Source organism: Fusarium subglutinans (genome assembly GCF_013396075.1).
Source record: "Fusarium subglutinans strain NRRL 66333 chromosome Unknown NRRL66333_c0000023, whole genome shotgun sequence".
NCBI lineage: Eukaryota > Fungi > Ascomycota > Sordariomycetes > Hypocreales > Nectriaceae > Fusarium > Fusarium subglutinans.
Window position 1 is genome coordinate 287,294 of NW_023502086.1, and position 19,223 is coordinate 306,516.

The following is a 19,223-nucleotide window of genomic DNA, read 5'->3' on the forward strand; positions in this document are numbered from 1 at the left end:
GGCCGTCTCGGATTCTCCTTAGAGATCCCTATAATACATCCGCTAAACGCCGATAGTCATGGTAGTGTGGAATGTTAATGTGGTGGTTGAGTGATGAGCTGATATAAGGGTGATTTTATCTCGTTTCCGTCCGTAATATGCCATAGGCTGTTTTAGTATTTTATCCCTATCGCTTGGCAGCCTGGTTGAAGCTCTCGATCACTGTCTCCTTGACACCGGGCTTCGCCTGGCCATCAAGCTCTGAGGGCGTATCAGTTTCTGTCTCGGAGCCTTCCTTCTTGGGCCCGACAAGAGACTTGGCCATAGTTTGTGCCTGGGCCTGGCCAACCTTGCCGAAAACACTCAGACCAGTAGCGATCATGCCGCTGATATCTCCAACATTGCCAGGAACAACGACAGCTGTGCTCTCACGAGCTAACTTGCCAAAGGCATCGACGTACTTCTCAGCAACTCTCAGGCTGACGGCAGCCTGGGCACCAGCATCACCCTTTAGGATACTCTCAGAGACAGCATCGATACCTTGAGCAGTGGCAGTAGCCTTGAGACGGATGGCTTCGGCCTCACCATCGGCTTCGTTGATTCGCTCGGCGCGCAAAGCCTCGGAAGCAAGAATGACACTCTGCTTCTTACCCTCAGCGATGTTGATGGCACTTTGTCGCTGACCCTCGGACTCGAGAATCTCAGCACGCTTGGAGCGCTCGGCAGTGACCTGTCGGTGCATGGCCTCGACGACGGCGCCAGGAGCATGAATATCTCGAATCTCGTAACGTAAGCAGGTCACACCCCATGCTTCGGCGGCATCGTTGATAGCAGCGGTGATGTTGGTGTTGAGGGCAGCACGCTCCTTGAGGACGTGGTCGAGGGTCAATTGACCAATCTCGGATCGCATGGTCGTCTGGGCAAGTTGAGAGATGGCATATTCGGCATCTTCAACTCCATAGCTATTGGAATACAAGTTCTGGGTCAGTCACATGTCCATCACGAACTCAATTGCTCTTCTGGAGAACTCACCTTGCTTTATACGCATCAAAGACACGGGTGAACAAAACACCGTCAAGCTCCAGAGTAACGTTGTCCGCAGTGATGGCGCTTTGGCTGGGTATCTCAATGGCAACTTCCTTGAGGCTTTTGACGTATGCGATTCGATCGATAAAAGGCACGAGGATCGCCAGACCAGGGTCAAGAATACGGTTGAACTTTCCCATGCGCTCAACGATCCAAGCCGTCTGCTGAGGCACAAACCGGACCACTGTATTGGCCGGCAGCCGGGGCTTCGAGAAGTATGAAGGCAGGACGGGAGATCCGAAGCCGGAGGGGAGTAGAGCATTGTTGGTGGTGCTAAAGGACCGGTGCGCGGCGATAGATCGAGCTGTGATGGTGGCCGCGGCTGTAATGAGACGCGATTGCGGCGCCCTGAGGGCTGTCCGCGCAAGGGACATGGCCATGATATAGAGAGTTCGAGTCTGTTGAAGGTCACGATTCCAGAATGACGTCCTCTCCTCCGGGCCAGTGGGAAAAACACTCTGTCTGTGGTCGGGTGAGCTCAGAGCTTCCTTTGAATATTCCGACGTTTGCCCGCTCGACCAGGCAAGCTTGATGTGACGCGGGTGGCTAGTGACAAGCACCTACCTCGGCTCTCTGTGGCTGTGCCTCAATATCGAAAGAGGTATTGGCGGGGAACTCTTGCTTGCTCTTATCGAGACGATTCACCGCCTTCCTTTCTGCTTGTTTGCCCCGCGACTGTGACTGTGACTGCCAAACCAAACCAGAGTCACCCAATATCAACCGCCACTACAACAACGTCATCTATCGCGAACATCGTTTCTTACTCATCCGCGATTTTTGACCTCCGATACCGAGCATCCCACAGTATTTGACCAACAATAATCGTTACCCAACCAAGTTCTCTTTGAGTAATCCAACACAATGTCTGCCAAGGTTCCTCGCAACTTTCGCCTACTGGAGGAGCTCGAGAAGGGAGAGAAGGGTCTCGGCGCTGAGGCATGCAGTTACGGGCTGGAGGATCCCGAGGACCTTCTCATGAGCAAGTGGAACGGCACAATTCTTGGACCTCCTCATGTACGTGCCCCGACTCTGGCTGGCATATGGAAGCAATCGAAATTACTATAGATTCGCGAAGATCATCGCTAACCTATCCTGGTTCAGTCCGTCCACGAGAACCGTATCTACAGTGTCAAGATGCACTGCGGTCCCGAGTACCCTGATAAGCCTCCTTCGGTCCAGTTCATCAGCCAGGTCAACTTGCCCTGTGTGAACCCCACCAACGGCATCGTCGACCCCAACCAACTGCCTTGTCTCGCCCAGTGGAAGCGTGAGAACACGATGGAGACTGTGCTCATAGAGTTGCGACGGTATGCCAGCGTCATATTGGAGCAAGAAAAGCGACAGTATATTAACATCCTGCAGATACATGGCCTCGTCCCAGAACAAGAAGATCGCCCAACCTCCTGAGGGCTCTACCTACTTCTAAGTCACGAACACCTCTACACGCCGTTATGTCAAGATAAAATCCATACGATAAATCAATGAATCGAACTTGAAGATCAACAAAGTCTTTTAAGGTGGAGTAAGAAAGAAGCCAACAGGCCATACTCCTCTGTTGTTCGAGAAGATATGCGATTATAACAATCGCGAACTACAATATGATATACAAAGCTGCAGAATGCCTCTCCCTTCCCTCCCGTCTTCATCACATTACAGTCCCAGTATCCTCCAATTCTTATTGGCTTTTCGTCACGTTCGTCAAAGAACAAAATTGCTACCCACTCTTGCGCCTGTCCTCAAGACCAATCCCAGACCCGATGACTCAAGCAAAGTCAATTTCCGTAGAGGTGGTATAAGGCTAGACATTTCGAGATATCCCAAGAGAATCGGGAATAGTCGTTTAGGGAAATCACTCCGTTCCGCTTTCATGACAAAGGGGCCTTAGATATCCCCAGTACGCCGCTTTAGCTGAAGTACTCCAGGAAATATAAAAGAGTAAATCGCAGAATCATCGCCGACAAAGGAAAATGTTTGATGTGCGTGATCATCAAAGTGACCGAGGTATCCAAGAAATAAAATACTCCACTCCCCAGAATGCTGTCTCAAAATATGTATAAATGAAAAGTGAACGTTGGTGAAACGTATCGTAAATCGCAGATGATATGTGTGATATGGTATGATGTCTAGTCCTCAAACCCCCATTTCGCAGGGGGTCCAACAGCACTCAGACGAGCCATCTTCTTGTTGACTCGAGGAGCCACAGTCGAAAGAGCATCGGGGGAGATGGGGCTGTCGGGCCGGGGAACGCCAACCTCGAGATTCTCGCTATGAGGCTGCGGGCTTCGTTGACGCGATCGGCTCGTTCGGCGCTTGACAACTGACTGGCGCTCCTTTCGATCGCTGTGGCGACGCTGCTGGGTGTACATGACAACCTCAGGGACAACCTCCGAACCCTCAGATTCGTCTTCGAATTCGTAGTCGTAAAAGTCGCTCAGATCAGGGCTGGGCTCGGCATCGTCGATGGAGTGCTCTGCGGCAAGTCCCTTGTCGATGTAAAGAAGGATACGCTCGCGCTGGTGGTGATCGTTGTTATGAGGTTTAGGCTCATGAACCTTTTTAATAGAGTGATGAGTAGAAGTGGTGCCTTCAGATTTGCTAGACCAATTTTGGTGGCTCAAGTCGATTACCGTGGTGCCATCAGCAGCAACAGTTGTCTTATCCTTGAAGGTAGGAGGAGCAGGGAAATCCAAGTCAAGGTCGAAACTCTCTTCGGTAATGGTGGCCTCGGAGGGCTTCGACTGGTGGCCCTTATGGTTGGTCTTCTCGTTTCGGCTGTTTTCTTCCATCTCAGACAGGATGGAACCGCGCATGATCTGTCGCTTGTGGCGGAGGGCGGCCAGAAGCATCTCCTCCTGGCGTGTAACAGCCATGAAGCGGTTATGGCTTCCCTTGCCATCGATAGAAGAGTGGGCAGAGCGAATGTAGAAGTCGACGGAGCTTGGACTCAAGGGGGGCGTCGGCGCATCGGCGTTGGTAGAGATAGGTTCGTGAGGAACGTATCTCATCGCAGGAAGGAAGTCGAGCTCTGGTTCGGGATCGTTCTCAGAATCAACTTCCTTGTCTTGCTCGGAATCCGTCGAATCTGAACGTCCCTGGTCGGGATACAAGGCGACAATCTTGGCTTCTTGAGAGTTGAAGCTCGGCTTGCTTTGCCATGTATTCGATGTGTTTGCTGATGAGCTAGATATGCTTTGTGATGGTGATTGCCCAGCGGTGCCCTCCTGAATCGTGTTCGTCGAGCTTCCAGAAAGGGAGCTGCTTCGCGGAGCCACGACAGGGTTCCGATGGTGGCCATTGGGAATGGTCAGATAATTGTTGGAGTTTGATGTTCGCTTGCTCGATCTGCTGAGTCGTTTTGAGCTGTTATCTGCACTTGAGCTAGTTCGAGCGGTGCTTGGGCGGAAGTCGATAGAAGATCCAGCTTCCGATGTCGCATATTCTGGAATTGAAGCAGGGCCCTTTGAAGATGACTCGATGTAAACATCATCTTCGGAGTCCGAAGAGAGCGATAGAACACTCTTTTCCTGGAGATCCGACTCTTGGAAACTCCTACTGGTGCGCTTCGAAGCCTTAGACGTCCTTGTGTGTCTACTAGAAACACTAGCAGCGCAGTCTGTAGGTGAAGATTGACCAGGTTTGCTGGCCAGGATAGCTTGGGGTGTTTGAGGTAAATTGCGTTTAGCATATTGTGAAATGATTTGCTCGTCATGAGCCGGTGGTATGGGCCGATGCTCATGCTTGCTTTGATGAGAAACAGTGGGTTTGAGTTGCAGCAAATCTTTGGATTTAGACTTCTTGACGGTCTTTTCTACCGGATCCGGCAAATCCAACTCATCGTCAGCGATTGAGCGGAAAGACATTTGCTCGTAATGCTCGTAGAGGTTTGGTAGCCCGTTTAGGGGGTTGTGTTGTCTGCGGTTGTTGCTCTCGCCTGTCTTTGGCCGATTGGCTTCTTCCGAGTTCATTGACCTCAGACTCTCCTTCGTAGGCCGTCTTGAAAGCTTGCCTCGTAGAGATGGTGTGCTTGTTGGTGACAGGATAGATGGTGATCGAACAACTTGGCCCAGCATCGGACCCTCCCATTGAGGCTCGGTCTTCCTGCCTCGAGATCGCCCCATGAGATGAGACAAATCCAGTTTCGCAGGCTTCTTTTTCCTTAGCTTGGCCTCCGCGATGGAGTTCTCCATATCCAGCATTCTTTCCGCTTTTGACGGTAGTCCTTTCGCCATAGCTGAAGCTGACGTCTGCTGGGATATGGCGAGGGGCTGTTTAGTCTTGTCATACCAAGAATGAAGCGTCGAAGAAGACTGTCGTTTCCGGAGAATGCTAGTCATGTCAGACATATCCTCGTCATACTCATCGGTAGGCGCTCCATTGACTCTGAATTGCCGCGGCACGATCTCAGACTCATCTCCCCATTCCCGCATTCCACGATCATGTCTCACAGGAGAGACATGACCAGGGCTGTGGCTCAGCTGTCCCTGAGATGTCTCAGGAGCACCAAGTGCCGCCAGGTTGACCTTTGAGCTGGAGAAGTTGTCCCATTGCTGAGGAGCGTCTATGTTGAGAGCGGTCGATCCGAGAATCTTTTGAGCTTTGCTCATAGGCGGTGCGGTGACGGTCACCTTTGGAGGCTGCTTCTTGCGGCCTGGGAATGCAAACTTGCCCATGATTCCGGCGACGTTTCTCGGTTATATCCTGTCTTCCGTCGCCAGGTCGAATATTATCCCCCCGTAGGGAGTCTCTCGTCAGCGCAAGGTCAACTGTCTTTCGCCCAACATGTGGGAGAAGAGCGGTGTCGTCGGAGAGTTAACTGGGAGTTTTGATAATCTGCTGCCAAGGAGGCGGTTCGTGGGTTCTAAATATTATCACGGTAGAAAGCAATCCCGGAAGATATTAGTCGTCGATCGCAAGGGATTTGCCGATGGGACGCTGCTAGATAATATTAAGAAGTCGCCTCGCCTTTTGGTGTTTTCCAGACTAGTCTTATTGGCGTGCCATATCGAGCCAGGGATTCGTTATGGTATATTCGATCTGCCGTGCGATATCAATCTCGCTTTGCTGTGTATCTTCCCCTCACAGAGTTCCTGCTAAATGGAACGAACGACCGTTTAACGATATTGAATGATAGTATAGGAGGGGGAGAGAGTTGGAGGGGGATCAGAGGAATAAGAAGCAGTTGTCGAGATGAATAGGGACGGTGAAAGTCCAGGTGGGTTCAGCAGACTTGGATCTGGCTTGACATGGGTATTAGTTAGTTAGTTACGGGGGGTGTAAGAGTCGAGGAGGCGTGCGCTAAGAGGGAGAGGGTGTGAGATGATGATCATGAAGAGCCTTTCTCTCTGTGTCTCTCTTCAATTCAATCCCCGGTCGCAATCTGCTTAAATCCCGCCCCGAGCGAGCGAGCGATCACAACCTGGAAAGGCCTCCACCAGCACGCGAGAGGGCAAATGAGAGAGATCTAACCGACATCTTGTCCGTCATGTCAGGTGGAAGAGACAGACAGAGAGCATCAACTGAGGAGTGCGTCGACAACAGGGGTTGACTTGGCACGAGAGAATCGTAATAATAAATAGTATCACAAGAAGATCAGAATGGCTTATCAGGTATTATCGTAATCTATCACAACAGTCTCTGGTGGCGCGAATACGTACGTGCAAACAAAAATGAACTCCTTCTCCGTCCAATTCACCCATTCAGAAAAGTCCAGTGTCAGCTAAAGCATAAACACCACCTGCAAATAGTGGCCTGCTAGAGCCAAACCCGGCTAAGACCCCAGCCATCATTTGGTCAATACAAAGTCAAAAAGTCAAAAGAGAGTCATGGCTTTTCCTCCAAACGCTCACGGGATTGGGCATGTCTTCCCAAAGAATGACTAGCGGTGTCGTACGGAGCTGAGAGTCTGAGGTCAGTTCACTGCTGGAGGCTCGATTTACGAATGGCAATTTGCCTCTGACTCCCCTATAGCGCGGCACGTATACCGTAAGGGTCCTTGTTACTATCACCATCCGTGCCTTGCAGAGAAGCCTTCCATTGCTGTTCGATCTTTCCGATCCCCTTAACCACCTCGTCCAATCAAGTTCCCCGGTAAAGGCCTGAATTGGTTATTTGCACCCACAGAGTCGTAGCCTTGGCTACAATTACCGTCGGCAATACGTGCTGCGGTTTTCATCTGTAACTCAACTTGACTCAACCAACTCATCTCATCTCATCTTATCTCGTCTTTTCCCTTCTGCATTCAAACAGAAAATGGACAAGGATTTACCGTTTGGACTGCTAGATTGTGCCGAATGGTGGTGACGGTGGTGAGCCAAACGCTCCCCTCCCTTCAATGTTCAGGGGTCCCCCCCGAGAGTCCAGCCTCCAGAGACGGGGTGAGGCCAGCGCGGGTCCATCGGGCACGCTATCCAGACCGTGGTAAGTTAGCCCTGGCCTGGCCTGGCTTCTAGGAAGAATGAGAAAGGGAAAGAAGAAATGGACCCCTGCAGTAGAGGATCTGCTCCCCGCTGTTCCCCCTACGCTGAACAAGCAGGGCGCTGAAGACTGTTGAGGCCGCTGAAGATGTCTTAAAGGCCGCTGTAATAACCAGGGCTCGTGTGGTACTATTGGACGGACAAGTCCTGCTTCATTCAGCTACTGCAGCGCATTGTCTGAGCGCAGGCCGTCCAACGGTCAAGGTTCATCAGTCATTGAAGCTTGAGCTTTGATGAAGTGGCGGTGCATTCGCAGAAAGGAAGCAGAAGAGAAGAGAAGGAAAAGAGGATCCAGGAACAAGAAGCCAGAAGCCAGAAGCAGCACAAGAACTCATCCCATCCATACCAAGACTGGTTAATCAGGGGATCTAACCAATCCAATCGTGGCAGTCCAACTTTGCTTCTTCTCAGATCCGGCGACGATCTCCTTCCTCTTGTCGTTCATCACCCCTAGTTTAACATTAGATCCTTGCAGAAGTTCTCATCAACTAGATAGAAAAGGAAGCCTGGAAGAACAGGCGAATTAAGTTTCTGCAGGTATAATTGAGTTCAGAAGCTTGATTCACATGTTAACTCAAAAGCCGAAGACTATTCATAAGCTAAGTTTTTTTCCTGCTTGTGAGCTTCGAGCTCCCCCTGTGCTTGTGCTTGTGTGTTCAACCTGAAGCGTTCGGTTGGTGGTGGGAGCGGAAGCGATGGAAGGGATGGCATGCATATGACTAACTAACTATGACTACTAACTTACCTATCCTATCCGTACCTATGACGGAGCACCCAGGGAGGGATGTGATTGAATTCACTAGCGAGGTCCGTGGCACTGACTGGTGGATATTTGCTTGACGAGATGCTTGCGTGCTCTTGTTTGTTATGGAGGCCTTGCTTGGCCTAGCTATCACGAGGTCCCCCAGATCTTCCTCTTAGGGGGTTGATCAACGCAGCTGTCAATCTCGGCTGAGCTGTAACTAAGGATATTATGATTGAGTAATTGTCAATCCACACGTTCGGGTTCCATCTCACCACCAGATGATGTCCATCGTCAAATCTTGTGATATTGAACGTTATCAGATGATTCAGGCCGTGCACACTTGACGGTTTGGTTTCACGAATGTTCCAAACGCATTCCACATAGAGTAAATAGCTGTTCTAGCTCTTGGTTCATGCTTCCACATGTTTGCCTTGAGTTCGGCTCCCGAAATACAAAGACACGTCGGCGCGCCGTGCTTCACATAGTGCGGCACGGGAATGTCATCCGGAGCCTCACAGCCTCCCCTTTTCACGTTTACGATAGAATATCTCTATGGAGTTCTTTTTGTTTATATCGTCCCTTTGGAATCTCCATAGCAATATATTTCAACTGTAGATCTCTTTGCACGATACTACCTCATCTAGGTCCATGCTTCTCGGTTCCGCGTCAGCGGAGATGGCGGCTACAGTCTACTAATGAAAATCCTCGTCTTGCTCAGCTCAAAGTTGAGCATAATCAATCAATCGCCAGCAATTAATTATACATACGTGGCCTAGCTTAGCTGAGCCAAGGGATTTTCTCAATCCTTGGTGTCAATCAGCCGAATCTCGTCGGGTAACGCACCTGAGCCGCCTCTATTCTATTCAATGTAACAAGAACAGTGGACAAACATCAGAGAAAGAAGACCAACAAGATTCCATTGTTTGTCTATCAGAGACTGGAATCTTGGCCGGTTTATTGCCCGCTAGAAACACAACCAACACCAGCGCTAAATTAACGACGGAGGGTTTCCCTTCACAGGCGGATACCTAGCTCACAGACCAGGAGCTTCTCCCTTTCTTTCTTTCTTTCTTTCTTTCTCTGCCACTGAGAGCTATCGTGAGCTTCTTCTTCGTATCCCAAGCTTTTTTTGCCCCTGGGCTTACAGCACAACATGACTCGTTTTTCTGACTTCTCACAACATTGCCGGCGTCATACCGGAAATTTCCCTAGCGGTGGAGGCGGTCTTGTCCATCGTGATTTATCACAATGCAATGAGCTTCAATCTTCATTTGATGGCCAAACGTAATCATCAGCCTCCCAGCATAGCACAGTTATCAATTAGTTGGCCTGTTTGTTGCCTGTCATGATGCTGGTAAGGCAGAGCCAGGGTATTGTATCCTAGGCTCCCTCGTGGTTCGTCTACCAAGATTCACAGTCCGCTCGGCTCGTTCTCTACCTTGGACTACGTGATGCGATGCCCTTCCCTTCCTTCGTTCTTTTAGCTAGACCTGATATGGTGAACAACGTCAACAGTTCGTCCACCGATATGCCACTTTCAGCCACCCCATGCTGTAAACCCGCAGCTAGCGACTCATGCAGGCCAAGACTATTGACTGAGCAATCAAAAGCCGGGGCATACTATTCTGCCTTGATATTGGTTATCGTTCGATTCTGTATATTGCCAATAAATCATTAAATGAGGTGTGATACGAACGCATTCACAATTCTTCGGCCTCCGTTTGTTCTACATTCAAACCTCTGACGTCTGCTCCGTACTTCCGTCCTCATCATCAAGCGATATCCCATTTCGGGCCCTAACGCTCCGAAAAGACCGGCCCCTGAAACGCGGGAGCAGCAAGGACCTTGTGTCTTTCGGCCAACTCCTACTGTCAACAAACGGTCTGTCCGAATAAATAAGCTGATCGTCTTGTTATTTTTCTTATTTTGGTTGGGTTTCAGGTTATAACTTTTGCCTTTTCGCCTTTTGCCTCTTCTCTCACAGCCTTGTCCTTGTGAGCAAGAATTCGATATATCACATGAAACAGCATCCTGGTGTTTAGTAGCTCCAGTGTTTTCCTATTTTTGCTTTTTAAGCTATCTGTGCTTCGAATGAATAACTGGAGCCGCGAGATTCCTTGATCGATTACCAAGGGGATGCAATAAAACTTCAGACCTCTAACCTATGTGACAAAAGTCCTTAGGTAAACTTAATGTAATTTAGTATAGATATAGAGGATCTTAGACTAAGTAATTTTGGCACCTTAGTTTAACGTCAGAAGTCTTCTTACACCCTGAGGATTACTGCCCCGTCTTTGCATTGAGCCTACTCCATCTGCTGTTGAAAGGATCTGTGATATTCGGATATATGGGATCCCGAGATAAATGGAGCTGGTTGAGGTTGCATCAAACAAAGCTGATATCTTGATGGGGTCATATAAATTGCTTTTTTTGTTTCTCTGCTGCGTCAATTGCAACGTCTCTCCACATGTTGGAGCCAACTGTTCATGGTGTTTGTGAGACGTCAAAATGCTGTCAAATGCCGAATTCTCTATCCGTTCGTTGAGTCCGTTTAGAGTCTGCACTTCGCCGTTATACGGCCAATGGGACACTCGCATGCATTCAGCTTTCTTATTCCATGGAGTCGGGTATGTAGTATTAGAACGTTGTTTGGTTTCGTTTATGCGTCAACCGGCCTTCATCCCATAATTGCTTTTTTGCAATGGGTCAATTCGATCTTCGCTTGCCTTTTCGCAAAACCAGCCTGTTCTGGGAGGGCATCTTCATATTTCTGATAATGATACTCTCACTCCCCAAAGAAAATCCGAGGTGAAGAATGATAGGATATGAGCAACGGAAGAATCGATGTGCTTAGTTGTGTAGTCCGTAAAGTCGGCAACTAGTTGGAAGCTTCAAGACATCGCTGAGGTGCAGGGTAGGGAGTAGGGACCAAGCTAAGCTCTCGCAAAGATCCAAAGCGGGTTTGCCAGTGCATTTATTATTTCTATTACTCTTGATTTAGATATTTTAAATGATATGGGTGCTTCTGAATATGTTTTTCTGCTCTTTTGTGAATGTGTTTATGCTAAAAGGCTGTTATAGCTCACATAACCATTGTCCTGATGTAGATTGAGTAGCTTGATAGGTAAACACAATATATCGACAAGCGCTCAAAAAGAGACGTGATAGAATTACTATTGGGTACATGGATTGGTCAGGGAAATTGATCTTCTTGAAATAGTCAGGGTATCTTGGATCTGGCCAGCTGCGGCTCTTGTCAAGGCTTCAATTGTACAGACATGGGCATCCCATTATGGCCGACAATTTCAAGGCTAGAGGGGTGTCGTATAGACAGAAGCCTTGGGGTTGGATCAAATTCTTTGAGGACTGAGCGAGTTCAACTACAAAGTCACATCACCGATTGAAAGACAGAGTATAACTTGAATGAACATGTATTTGGAGTATTACTGTCAGCTATATCCTGGATGGCTACCACGACATCTGCGCAGTTTCGAGCTATACTTTTCCAATTACCACATACGCTCCCAACACCTCTTCCAGAAAGGCATAGCAGCAAGCTCACGCTTATAGTTCTCTTCAATACCACCCTCCTCCCAGTGCTTGCACTCCTCGTCAACCTCCTTCTTGCCACTGACAAGATCGGCAGTCTCAGGGTTGACAAACTTGGTCTTCTTGAGGACCTTCCAGGCAATGAACAGAATAGCAGCATAAGCGTGGCAGAAGTAGCTGGTGACGAAGCCTTGAGTGCTCCAAGGCTCGAACTTGTCGAAACCGATGAAGAGGAGGGCAGTGACACCGAGGAAGAGACCGAGGTAGGCAGCCCAGGGATTAAAAGGAGCGATGTAGTGCAGGGTAGACTTGTCCATGCCCTGGGCGTTGCGAGCGCGAAACCAACCGATGAAGACAACGATCATCATGGTGTAGGTGGCGATGAGACCGGTGGTGGTGAGGTCGACGAACCAGAAGAAAACGGTAACGGAGGATTCGCCAGCGACAAGGAAGGTGATGCAGCTGATGAAGCTGACGGTGAGGACACAGTACATCGGGACGCCAGCCTTGTTACACTTCATGAGGAACGCAGGGGCCTGGCCATCGCGAGCAAGACCGTAGAGGGTTCGAGAAGAGGAGTAGAGGTAGGCGTTTCCGCAAGAGAGACCAGAGGTGAGGATGAGGAAGTTGATCAAGCTGGGGAGACCGTGGATACCAAGATTCTCAACTAGTTGTTTGTTAGCAGTGCATTTTTGTGTTAAAGGAGAACGCATGACTTACTGCCAATGACCCAGGGAGAAGCAGCAGCACCAGCGGCGCTGCTCTCAATAGCACCGAGCAGACGCTTATCATCAGAAGAGCAGATGATACCGACAGCCAATACACCAAAGACGTAGAAACCAACAAGTCGGTAGAAGATGAGCTTGGCGACTCGGGGAATAGTTCGTCGAGGGTTGGCGATCTCACCAGAGGACAGAGAGATCATATCAGGACCAGCAATGGTGAAACCAGCGTAGAGAACAACCTTCCACCAGCCACAGAATTTACCAAGATCTCCCTCGGCGTGGTAGGGTTGCATAGCCTTGCCTCCCTTCCAGTATCGGAATCCGTATGCGTCGCCCTTGGGGTTGCCACCGCACATGGTGATGAGAGTGATGAAGAGAAGACCGAAGAGGAGGATAACCTTGAGAGAAGCCATGATGAATTCAGCCTCACCATAGTACCTAGGACATTTGTCAGAGCTGTCGTTGAGTGAACTTTTGTGATTTTTACTTACTTGACAGCAACAACGTTGAGCAGAACGCAAACGACCATTGCCATCGCAACCCAAGCTGCAGGATTGATGTCAGGAACCCAATATTGCATCAGTGTCGCTACAGCACTGTATTCGACACAAACAAGCATAAGACCGGCGTAGAAATATGTCCATCCCATAGCAAATCCTATTACATATTAGCTGAAGCTCTATAACATTCGTGCGCGAAACGTACCAAGTGCAGGGTCGACGAAACGGGCAGCAAGCTCAAAGATGGAACCACGGATAGGGAGGTACGCGCACATCTCGGCAACACACAAGTTGCAAGGCCAGACGAAGAAGACACCCCAGATCAAGTAACCGAGAACGACAGAGAGAGGACCAGCCTTGGAGAGAACACCACCGATACCTGTTAGATAGACCTGTTAGATAGATGAATTAAGTTGCTTCTTACATCTTAACTATACCAACAAAGAGACCGGTACCGATGGAGCCACCGATGGCCATGAGCTGAACATGTCGAGGGGAGAGACCTCGTACGGTTCGGCCATATGCTATATCGACGGAGTTGCGATCGATCAAGACACCAGGTGAAGTGTCTGAAACGTTGGGAGCCTCGACGGCCTTCGACTCGGGGTCTTCTTGATAACCCATGATGAAGGGTAGTTTAACAAAGACGAAATCTCAGTCTTGAATACTCAACCTCTTATAAGAGCAGGACTCTTAGTGGAATGGAGATGAGGTTATGGGAGTAATGTCGTGGAGACACAAGCCTGGATATAAGGACATATAAGGAGGGGGGAAGATCGCTCTTTAAGAATCAAGTTGACTGTAACCATGATCAGGATTATGGATCATGATAACCGGCCCGGTTTTCTGTAAGAGGAGCTCATCATGTCGATTAACATGACAAGGAGGTAGAGCTATGGCATTCCCAATACCAGAAAGCTCAAGTTCCCCGATGTAGGACATACGGAGGTGAGAAAGGTAGGCAGCGCTAGGCCAAGCTCTCCACCGTGGTAACGGATATGCTTTTAGGTACAGGGGCATGATAAGCAGTGCATTCAACGGCGTGTCAAACACTGCTGATCATCTAAAGCAGCAGAGAGGTGAGATCGAGTTCACCTCAACCGGGCCGGTTGTATCGTCTCAAAATGGTAAGTACGGGCGACAGAGTGCCATTATGTCGGGGAATAGCAGAGGAGCCATGACTCGGCCTTTCCCAGCGACTGTGTGTGTAGTGTAGGATTTCCGTGTAAGTGATGGCTTGAGGGAGGATTTCCGTGGTGTTTGGGGGAGCGCTAGAGGTGCTGCCAAGACAGGTGAGGCCAGGTTTAGCGAGAATTGGGGACAGATCCTTGTCTCTTTGGTATATATGGAGACTGCGGGCAACGGTTATCAGAGTGGTTGTGGATGAGGAGAGAGAGATAGGCAGTTTCACGGCGTGGCCAAGACGGGACAAGAAGGGGGAGTCCAACGCGGTTAAAGCTTGGTTGATAGATGGCAATGAAAGACTTGTGAGTTGTATCATATGAAAGAGAGTGTTCTTTGCAATGTGTATGTGTAAGTTGAAGAGAAAGTCCCTCAACACTGACTAGTCCTCCCTGCTGAGCCATGATTGTCAAACACAATCGGACTATCCGTGCAGTGACATTGTGCTCCTCGTCTCTCATTACAAGACCTTGCCTTGAACTTAGCTCAGTCCCAACGGCTATACCGAGTACCGTTACCCCGAGATCATCAGAACATCTCCAACAGCCCAGCTCCAGCGCGTTCCGAAGCAAACACACTCCAACACACGCGGCTCCGATGCAAGGTTCTTACCCCAGACACGTTCAAGGACAAGTTCCATCTCGTACGTAATGAAACCCAGCGACTCTCGTACCGCATTTGCTCAATATCGTGTGGGGAAAGGTTCATCATCAGGTGCGGTACTCGGTACCGAAAAAGCGGTTACTTGCAGAACAAAGCAAAACTACCGCGCTAGAGGAAGTCTCTGCTGCAGTGGCACGAGAACGAGAGGAGAAATGCGGGGGAAGATGGTAAGAAAACTTGCACGCGGCTTTTCTCTCTGCTTGAGTTAACTTAGGTTAATTTTAAGCATGGGTTTAAGCGTGTATGATCCCGGTCTGGTCTGGTCGGACTGTGGCCGATTTCATTGCGAGTCATTATTACGTGAGTGATATTGTGCCCAATTGATGTGTTCCTTTTCAAGCACATACATACAAACAAGAGAGGAGAATTGGAGAAAAGGAAAAGCTTGTCGATTGTAGTTTAGAGGGATATTTTGACTGACCTGACCTGACTTGCTGTTCGTCCTCTGATACAAACCCTGTACAGAAGATGGGTCTCTTGACTCTGTACTCTGCCTTCTTATCAGCAACACCCCTGACCACACCTAATTTGGTTGGAGAAGGGCAACTCTGGCAGAGATAAGAGAATGGAGAATGCGGAATTGTTCTGTATGCAGTCTAGAGTGAGTCTAACACCTACTGTACCTACCAGACCCCAATTCAACCTCTGTATTTCTCCAAATCTGCAGCACAAAATTTCTGTGAATGCCTTCACTCAACTCCTACCCAGCTACAGCATTTCCCCAGATCTATCCATCTGTCAAGATCTCTGACTCCCCCGCAAGCTCCAGCAAACAAGGTGAAATCTCTCCAGATAAAAATCTGGAGAATCCTGAGTTCAGGGCTCGCGGGGCCCCACGAATATCGAGCCAGCGAAACGTAATGAAAACTTGGACACTTTAATAATTATCAAGTGGCATCACCGACGTGCCATGTTTTTCTCTCAACGGACCAGCGGACTGCAATGGAACTGTGGGCACGGAACCATCCGGCCCCTCTTGTATCATTCCCATCTTTGACTCTACGAATGTCTCCATTTTCAGTATAAAGAGGCTGAAGAGAAGAAAAAAGTCTGTTGCTCTCCCGGTCCCTAGCATCGGTATATCATCCCGGTTCCTCATGTTCTCACGAACTACTGTAAGCCCAGCGCCACAAGACAAGTATAGAACCCTCTCTCACCCTCGTGAATGGGTAGAAATGTCTTCTAGAAGAGAATTGAGACAGACAGGAACCGGCATCTGATCGAGCTAGGGGTGTTTATGTGTGTGTGTGGAGAGAAAGAGTGCAATCCTTGTCACGATAACAAAACTGAGCGTAACTGAAAATAAGCTTGAAAACTAACGCATGAGCCGTCGGTAGTCGGGCATCAGACTATTATTTCCTAGTCGTGTTCTCTTACCTATTTCTTCGAGTGAACCGGCCCGGTCGACGAGACTGATTTTTCGGCATCAGACGTCTTCAACATGAGGATCCACCCCCAGATATCAGCTTCATCTTGGCGGTTGATGCCAAGATGATAGGCATAGCAACTCGTCTGATTACATCCGATGCTGAATCATGAATACGTATCTCAGTGTGGTCGATCAGTGAAGTGCTGTGGACAGACACTGTTATGATCAGCAAATGCTCCCCAACTAAAAAGAAGCACCAAAGAGACACGAGAGTGTCACCAGCTTCACATTAAATGTGCTCTGATCAAATTGCACAAACGTAACTTTTGATATTTTGTTACCATTTCATGCTTTCATGTCTTCCCGAACCTGTATCCCATACCCTGCCTTTTCCTATCAAAAGAAACGCTCCGTATGCCTATATAACGTAAACCAGTCTCAACAAAAGACTCCTCAATCAATGTCAAATGACGCCTGCGCTCCGAGATATGTACCAATGCCAGGAACGTCACCATGATCATCATTACCCGATGCTAGCACTAGCCGGCACCTCCATTGATCCTACTCTACTATGCGGCACATGCATTTAATGCCAATCGATCCCATGCAAGGATCTAAACTGCCACACCTTTTCTGGACTGAATGCCCCGGAATCAGGGCTGGTCTCCATCCTTGAGTTGTGGCGTAGTCGAGGGCGTTTGAATCTCAGTGGTCTAGGTGTGCTCTAGAGATACCGTGTCTTGAGCCACTCTTCGTCTCGCAGTCCTAGGTTCAACCCGTTCTGTGTCCACCATCGTCGAACTGCGCTCTGATCTCCTATGCTGTCCTCAAGAGCCTCTTCGATATTGCACGTCCGGAATTCTACCATCTGCTTTCGACCCTCCATGCCCTCGAGCTCTCCATGAGCAAAGTTACGCCACCACTCAAGCACTGCCAAGTGCTTGAATATGGTCGGTGAGACGAGAACCTCGGCGTCAAACACGAGCTTGTCATCTCCTTTCAGCCGTCTCCAGGTTTCCAATACCTCGACTTGGCCCCAGCGGCTCGCCATCTTGGCGACGCTGTCACCATGAGCAGCAGGGATACCTGAAGCGTCCCACCACCGCAACACATCAGCTTGTCCATGCTGTGTTGCCCATAATAATGACCGGCCCGGTCGTAAAACGACCTTGTCGTCCTGTGCTGCTGCATCGCGCCACCACTCGAGGACCAAGAGATGTCCATTTCCGCTAGCTTGCTCCAGCGCAGACTCTGTATAACGCATCATCAATCCAGACCGACGCCACCACCAATCTAAAACGCGAACATGCCCGAATTTGGAGGCACCATCGACAGCTTCTGCGTCATATACATGACGGTCTCTGAACCATGCGCTCTGTTTCCAATAGTCCAGCACATCAGTGCGTGGATAATAAACGGAGGCTTTGGTTGGTAACGTCGTTCCGTCAAATGCTTTAAAAAGATCAGGTCGGTTGGCTTCCATATACGCCAACACGTCAATAAGACCAAATTTGATCACTAGTTTAATAATGAGTGCTGATATATCGTTGAATTCTGGTGGTGATTGTGATATCTTTTTGCATATCGCCGCGGAGTTGCATGTCAGCACTGTCCACTCGAGCTCGTGCTCGTACACCTTCAACGGATCGTTACGGTCTCTGGGCTGACTTGTCCACGGTGAGGGCATCGGTAGGTTGGTGTACATTCCTAGAGCCTTCGCAAGTTCCCAGTCTCCTGCGTAGTCAAGGATGATGGTCCAAATCTCCGGCGGTAGCTTAGATTGGACTGTCACGTCCGCATTATCAGTCATGGCCATTGCGGTAGCGACCTCAACATCTCTTCCCAATCCTAGTAAGTCGGCCTGGTTTTTTATAATGCCCAGCACTTCGTTAAAACCATTCCAGTTGGGTACTCGTTTCGGGTTTGGCGATCCTTCGTAATGCCATAATATCGGCGTCACCACACGTATCCAATTCCATTTGCGATGCAATTTACTCATGTGCTTCTTGGTCATTGGGTTTGACCACATATGTGTGCTCATGCCGGGGACCAATACAATGCTCTTTTGTGTATCCCATCCTCTGAGCACTTCGCCGAGGAATGTATCTGTAACGCCTGCCAGCATCTTTCCGATGCTGTCTGCATCAAGTGGTACGCAGACCATCAGATCTGCCCACTCTACTAGTTCGAATGCTTGTTGCCGATAGAACTCGATATCGTCGGCCCGATCGCCCGCTCCCATAGCCAATCCCCGGTTCTGCATAACAATTATCGTTTGTGTCAATCGCGGGACTACATCGTCGACGATCGCTCGTGCTTCAATCTGTGGATTTTTTGAGAGGCGCACGACGAGTGCTTGCGCCCAAGACGTATCGCGGGGTCCAGTGGCGGCGACGAGAAGGCGGAGTTTTCGGTTGCGGGCCATATCGTGGAGAGACGAGGTAGAAGCAAGAGCGGGACTCAGCCGCGGCGAAAAGGAATGATGGTGTGCCATGCTGGGAGATGACCCGGATCCAACATGGTTTGCATGAGATAGATGAGGAGGGCAAGCGGTGAAGTTTGAAGGCGAAAGGTTGTGACGGGGCATCAAATCACTGGTTCAACGAGATGCGGGATCACGTGGCGCTTTTCTGTTTGATGCGATAGTCTCGAGAGTGCGTAGAGAGGAAGTGCCTGCTCGATTGGAGTGTAATGGTCGGTCGTTTGAATATAAAATCAGTCGTCGAGTTTCAAGATTGCTTAGTTAAGTCAGTCGTGCGATTTGACAAATGATGCTCTCGGAAGGGCCTGACTGGGGCGAACGACTAAAGAAAGAAAGCAACTCGAGTCTGCTCCAGTTTTATCCTGGTAAGGTTCCGGTGCAAGCCGGTAATAGATTATAGAGGGGGGCGAGGGGCAGTTCTTTGTCTTTATAGACGCGGAGTGATAAGAGCTGAGATGACGTCGAATTGA

The 19,223-nt window shown here is 49.3% G+C and overlaps 5 protein-coding genes across 5 annotated transcripts; 1 reads left to right on the forward strand and 4 right to left on the reverse strand.

Annotated features, from left to right (window-relative positions):
* Positions 1–166: 166 nt before the first annotated feature.
* Positions 167–1,445, reverse strand: FSUBG_2612 (cell division cycle 20 1 cofactor-APC complex; the record flags this gene model as incomplete). The annotated part of the gene is made up of 2 exons (XM_036680404.1): positions 167–941; positions 1,012–1,445. 2 exons carry the CDS (start codon positions 1,443–1,445, stop codon positions 167–169), a joined length of 1,209 nt encoding a protein of 402 aa, XP_036541881.1.
* Positions 1,446–1,926: 481 nt separating this feature from the next.
* On the forward strand, positions 1,927–2,491 carry FSUBG_2613 (ubiquitin-conjugating enzyme E2; the record flags this gene model as incomplete). The annotated part of the gene is made up of 3 exons (XM_036680405.1): positions 1,927–2,079; positions 2,167–2,372; positions 2,428–2,491. The coding sequence occupies 3 exons, from the start codon at positions 1,927–1,929 to the stop codon at positions 2,489–2,491; spliced, it is 423 nt and encodes a 140-aa protein (XP_036541882.1).
* Positions 2,492–3,188: 697 nt separating this feature from the next.
* FSUBG_2614 (uncharacterized protein) lies at positions 3,189–5,735 on the reverse strand (the record flags this gene model as incomplete). The annotated part of the gene is made up of 1 exon (XM_036680406.1): positions 3,189–5,735. The coding sequence occupies one exon, from the start codon at positions 5,733–5,735 to the stop codon at positions 3,189–3,191; it is 2,547 nt and encodes an 848-aa protein (XP_036541883.1).
* Positions 5,736–11,792: 6,057 nt separating this feature from the next.
* On the reverse strand, positions 11,793–13,681 carry FSUBG_2615 (proline-specific permease put4; the record flags this gene model as incomplete). The annotated part of the gene is made up of 5 exons (XM_036680407.1): positions 11,793–12,499; positions 12,553–12,995; positions 13,049–13,214; positions 13,263–13,436; positions 13,495–13,681. The coding sequence occupies 5 exons, from the start codon at positions 13,679–13,681 to the stop codon at positions 11,793–11,795; spliced, it is 1,677 nt and encodes a 558-aa protein (XP_036541884.1).
* A 3,314-nt stretch (positions 13,682–16,995) lies between these two features.
* On the reverse strand, positions 16,996–18,765 carry FSUBG_2616 (SIS2 (cycle-specific control); the record flags this gene model as incomplete). The annotated part of the gene is made up of 1 exon (XM_036680408.1): positions 16,996–18,765. The coding sequence occupies one exon, from the start codon at positions 18,763–18,765 to the stop codon at positions 16,996–16,998; it is 1,770 nt and encodes a 589-aa protein (XP_036541885.1).
* Positions 18,766–19,223: the final 458 nt, after the last annotated feature.